Here is a 5499-nt window from a genome sequence, read left to right on the forward strand (position 1 = left end):
GCTGAAAAACAGCTTTTGCTGAATGCGGGTACAATTGTTGTATTTGTTTTTAACCGTGAATGAATAACATATACCATACCATACAGTATGGCTTTAATCCACACTTTGCGGATTACTACAGTTATAATGTGTGTGGTAGTTATTTTACATGACTGCTAAGAAAGCAAAAATGCTTGTTAGTTGGGCAACAGAGGACCGACTGATTTAGGTCCTCTCAGACGGTCTTGGTGATGAGGATAAGTTACCACAGGGCACTAGCGCATCCAATTCAATTTAAATCATTTTTTTCCAAATTCCACATTTAAAACAATGTGTAAAAAAAAACAATTAATGGACAATAAAAACATAATAAAACTATGACAATTCAATCAATAGCATTTAATGAGTATAAATTAATTCAGTATTAACAGACTACAAGATAAACAAAAGTGGATAATTGGAAAATGGTGAACACAATGAAAACCAGGTTTGTGGCTTGTTAGGGTGTGTTCACCTAGTTTATGTATTTTTTTTGTCTTTACATGATTATTATACAATTTAGACAATGAACATAAAAGATATTTAACAAATTGGAAGTTATTAATATGAACAAATTAAATGTTTCTTATATTGCCTCCTGAATGTGTTATTTAATGAAATATTAAATTGGATACATTTTACATTATTCCAAAGAAGCAGACCCGAATGTCTCAGTAAGTATCTTGAATAATCATTATTATATGTTATTTATTTGCATTTCCTGTAGGATAATTATGAATCTGAGGATTTAAAGGCCCACTGCACTACTTGTACCTTATTGCTCCCTCTATATAGAAAACAATGCCCAATCCGTGCCTGTTGGTACCCCATGATCCTCTTTTTCTTATGTTAATTGAGAGCTGAGTTGATGATTTAATTCCTCCTGTTCACAATAGTATAGCCGCGTTTTAAAATAAACATATTCATTAAATATAAAGGCAAAGTGTGAGTATTGGATCTTTGCATAAGGAAACATATGTGTAATTTGTTTATATAATAACTTAAGTGTACATAATTTCTTAAAGGTACTATGTCCCATTTGCAGGCCAACAAAATGAAAAAGTTAAATTCCAACTGCATTTGAAAGATAATACTAATTTAGAACTTCCCTAAAAAAGGTGGGGCTTGAAAATGTCTTCGAGTGGGAAAATAACGACTATTAGTTGTCAAATCGACTTTAGGGCTATAGAGCCCAAAAGTAATAGTCTTGATTTTCAGACAATTATAATGAATGGTCATACGTTTTATGCTACGCAAAGATTCAATCAGTTTAATCTTGGCCATCACAAGAAGTGGGTTATTGATGTACCCTTTACATGTACAACTCTTTTCATGTATGTTATTACCAAAGAAGAAAAAAGCCAGTCAGTCACTCAATAGTGTCTGACAGTGAAGTCTAGCAAGTAAACGGGTTTCCTTGCATAATTTGAATATGAGGACACTGCTAACGTTTAAATTTCACAGATAGGACATACATGACATATTCACAATTCCTGCAAAGTTCTACAGAATTTGAGGTTGGCTGCAAAAGGGACATAGTACCTTTAAATAGTGGGGATGATATATAACTTGAATCTTTGCATAAGGGAACATATTTGTAGTTTGTTTATATATGATAACTTAAGTGTACCTAATTTCTTTAATAGTGGGGATGATATTTAACTTGAATTAGTACACATACGTATTGCTTTTTTCTGTAATATAGTTTAATTCTTGTGAGTGAGTACAAGAAGTATTTCTCCAAAAAGTATTGCAGTAAGAAAAAGTGGATAAAATAAACGTTTTGTGAATATTAAATAAGACATATGCAGTTAAAATATTTTTCAATGGTTTCGAATGGTTTCGAATGGTTTTGAACCCGTATCGCTAGAATACGAGACCATTGCTCTACCAACTGAGCTATCACTCTCGACTAGTTGATCTTTAAAATGTCCAACAACAAAAACTGTTTTTGCAGCTGGGCCGAGTTGTCTTTGAGCCGAGTTAGCCCGGATTCCCTCAGAGAGCTCTAAAGAGGGCGTTGTTGTACATGTAGTTCTTCTAGTACAGTATGGCTTAAATGCACACATTTCACTCTCGACTAGTTGATCTTTTTGATGAGGGCGAAGGAGAAAATCAAGATCAAAATTGCGGCATCCATACAGGCCAGGACCCGGAAAGCGACAGCAAATGAACCCGTTAACTCGAAGATGAGTCCTGTAGAGAAAGTCAATATAGAATGATCATAAATGTTATAACTAATGTTCTTTTTCCTACTTCTTCTTCTTCTTCTTCTTGTCATTCATTTTCTTCTTTGTCGTCTTCATCTTCTTCTTTTCTTCTTCTCCTCTCTCTATCCATCAGCTTTTTTTTCGTCTTCTTCCTCTTCATTCTACTTTATTTCTTCTTTCTTCTTCTTCCTGCTCCTCTTGCTCCTTCTTCTAGTTCATCTTCTTTTTGTTCTTCTGCCTCCTGCATGCTCCTCCCCCTTTCTTCTTTTTTTTTGGTTTTCAAGTGATATTTAATTTGGTACTAAATACAATATAATATGATAAAATATAATACAGAGTTGTGACATGATTAATAAAAAAATATATAATTTAGACATTCTATAACATCTTTTAAAATTAAACAGAGGAAATCCATATTAAATTCTTCTTCTTAGTATTATTATTATTATCGTTGATATTGCTCCCTTTCTTCATTATTTTGTCTTCTCTTTTATGTATCGAAACAATGCCTTTTTTTATTAGTACGAGTATTTGATTCCCGTGCATATTTTTACATATCATGCACTTAAGTTTACATGAACGTTTCAATATGCAAACATTGGGTCCTTAAACGATTTTGTATTCACTTAAATAATCCACTTAATTGGTAAATTATTTAATTTCAAATGAGATCAGGTCAATCTGTATTTCATTGCAGAACTGATTTGTAGATTAGAAAATTTCCATTTTAAAGCGTTATAATAGAAATTTATGCCGCAACTTAGAAAGAGAGAGAGAAGGGGTGTAAATTTAGGTCAAATAATGGATTGTAAGTATTATATTGAAACGAAGAGATATTCCAGTTCTATTGATGCTCTTTCTTTTTTTTTTGTTCCTTATATTTTTAATTATTCTTTCTTTTACTTTTTTTTCATTTTGTTTTTTACTTTCTTTTTTTTTTTTTTTTTTTTTTTTTTTCTGTTGGGTTTTCTCTTTTGTATGTCTCTTGTGTTTTTTTTTTTTTTTAATTTTATTTTATTTTATTTTTTTGAGGGGGGGTTGATTTTTCATAGTTTCGTTTTTCTTTTTCGATTAAACAATCATGAATTATACTGACCTGTTGCATAGCCTCCGGTAGCCACACCGAACCCCCTAATAAACGACGTGAAAGCGATGATCCCAGAAAAGTTCTCTTTCGCAACCGAGTCATGAAGGATAGCGTAAAAAGACGTGAAGGTCGCAAAGAGACCAAAACCAGCCAAGAAAGTAGAGATAAACTGTGATATGTGACTGTGGAGTAGTCCGAATATTAGTAGCCCAACCGAGGAGATGATGGTACCGGATACCAGAGTCCGTTTTCCCCATTTGGGGCGGAGGTAGAGGACGCCGCCAGCGGTCAATCGCCCAAAGAGACCACCGATAGCTCCGGTGACTGGCAGGTATGCTTCACGAGAGGGAGACATCCCGAACGAATGGACATAAGGGACCATGAAGAGCGCCCATCCGATATAGGCAATTTGATGTAAGAATACGGAGGGGAGAATTAAAGTACAGTATACTTTCTCAGCTCTCAATGTCTGAAAGTATGTCACATCTGCAAGCCAGCTTCCGGTTCGCAAAAGGTACCCTTTAATCAACCCCTTATGTTTCGGGCCAGCTGTCTCGTCTCGCGTTTGAATGTTTATATTGCGAGAGGGATGATTATCGACCGGACACGACGTATCTACTGCTATGGCGTCTTCTTCAACCCCGGTTACACGCACCTTAATCGGTCTTAGCAATGATGCAATCACAACAAAGTTCAGGAATATGACGCCTAGGCAGAGCAGAGCGCCCTCTACGCCATATGCAATTAGTACGTGTGACGTCACAATAGGGAGAACGATGCCTCCAGCCTGTGCTCCAGTAGAGGCTAGGGCGTTGGCGGCGGCATACCTATGATTAAAGTATTCGTGTAGTAGAACATGCGATGTTTGAAACACCGGTGATGAAAGAGCACCTAAAACAAGCAGAAAAATTGCGAAAAATACAATAATGACATAGGGATGATGTTAGCACAACAAATTATGTTACAATACATACAGTTAGCAAGTGAACTATTCATACCCCTCGTTTATTTGATTTTGTTTGTGCACTTTTCGTAACTGTAGAATCAAAGATGGACTGGTCGAATGTGGACCTTTTTCGGACATCTTTAGATAAAAGCTTGAATATGTCACCTAAAATGATAAAAGATATTGGGAAAATCGAATTTTCACATAGAAATGACAATACCTTCGGGTTTGATAATTCGTATGGGGACAAATTCATCTGTTAACTGTACATACATACATATACATACATTTTTATCAATTTTCTCCTTTAGTAATTCAAATTGTATCATTATTACTATTAATATTACTATTTCCATTGTCATTGCTTTGTTTTATCATTATTCTCTTAATTATTGTTATTTTTTTCTTCTAATTATAGGTATCGTCATTATTAATTTCATTTTGTATTATTCTTATTATTTTTATGATTATTATTTTCAAAATTACATAATTAATATTGTTATTATTAGCAGTATAATCATTATTGTCATTATTAACAATATTATTATTAGTGTTTTCATTATTATAATTAGCCTATTATCATTATTATCATTATTGTCATGATTATTATTACCATTATTACTATCATAATTGTCGTTATTATTTGTATCGTCATTATTATTATCATTATTGTTATCATTAATACTATTATTATTATTATCATTACAATCATTAATATTATTATTATAATTCTTATTACCTGCTGCCATAAATAAAGCACCGATGACCCAGACTGATCGCACAGCAGAGGTGAGCATCATGCACACCGAGGATAGGAGGGCGCCCACAACGGCTAGGGATCGGGGTTCGAACCTCTGCGACAGTAGATGAACAAATGGACCTAGGGATAGCAATGTATGAAGAATATAAACACGGGTAAGTATGTGTGTGTGTGTGCGTGTGTGGGTGTGTGTGTGCGTGTGTGTGTGTGTGTGTAAATATATATATATATATATATATATATATATATAATCACATGTGTGTATATGTATATCAACCAAACGAATCCGAGCTGACTCGGCCCTAGGGACAACTCGGCCCAGCTGCCAAAACGATCATTTTTGGTCATTTTTGGTCATTCTACCCTAACCCTAACCCTAACCCTAACTCTAACCCTAACTCTCCCCTACCCCTAACTCTAACCCTAATCCTACCCCTAAACCTAACACCAACCATAACCGTTTTTTGCAGCTGGGCCG

General features: G+C 34.5%; 1 protein-coding gene across 1 annotated transcript; it reads right to left on the reverse strand.

Annotated features, from left to right (window-relative positions):
* Positions 1–2098: 2098 nt before the first annotated feature.
* LOC105444089 (monocarboxylate transporter 7-like) lies at positions 2099–5170 on the reverse strand. The gene is made up of 3 exons (XM_030976787.1): positions 5001–5170; positions 3325–4206; positions 2099–2214 (listed from the first exon to the last, which is right to left on the reverse strand). The coding sequence occupies exons 1-3, from the start codon at positions 5059–5061 to the stop codon at positions 2099–2101; spliced, it is 1059 nt and encodes a 352-aa protein (XP_030832647.1). The 5' UTR covers positions 5062–5170.
* Between the last annotated feature and the right edge of the window lie 329 nt (positions 5171–5499).

The sequence above is a fragment of the Strongylocentrotus purpuratus genome, unplaced genomic scaffold (genome assembly GCF_000002235.5).
Source record: "Strongylocentrotus purpuratus isolate Spur 01 unplaced genomic scaffold, Spur_5.0 spur5_contig_871, whole genome shotgun sequence".
Lineage (NCBI taxonomy): Eukaryota > Metazoa > Echinodermata > Echinoidea > Camarodonta > Strongylocentrotidae > Strongylocentrotus > Strongylocentrotus purpuratus.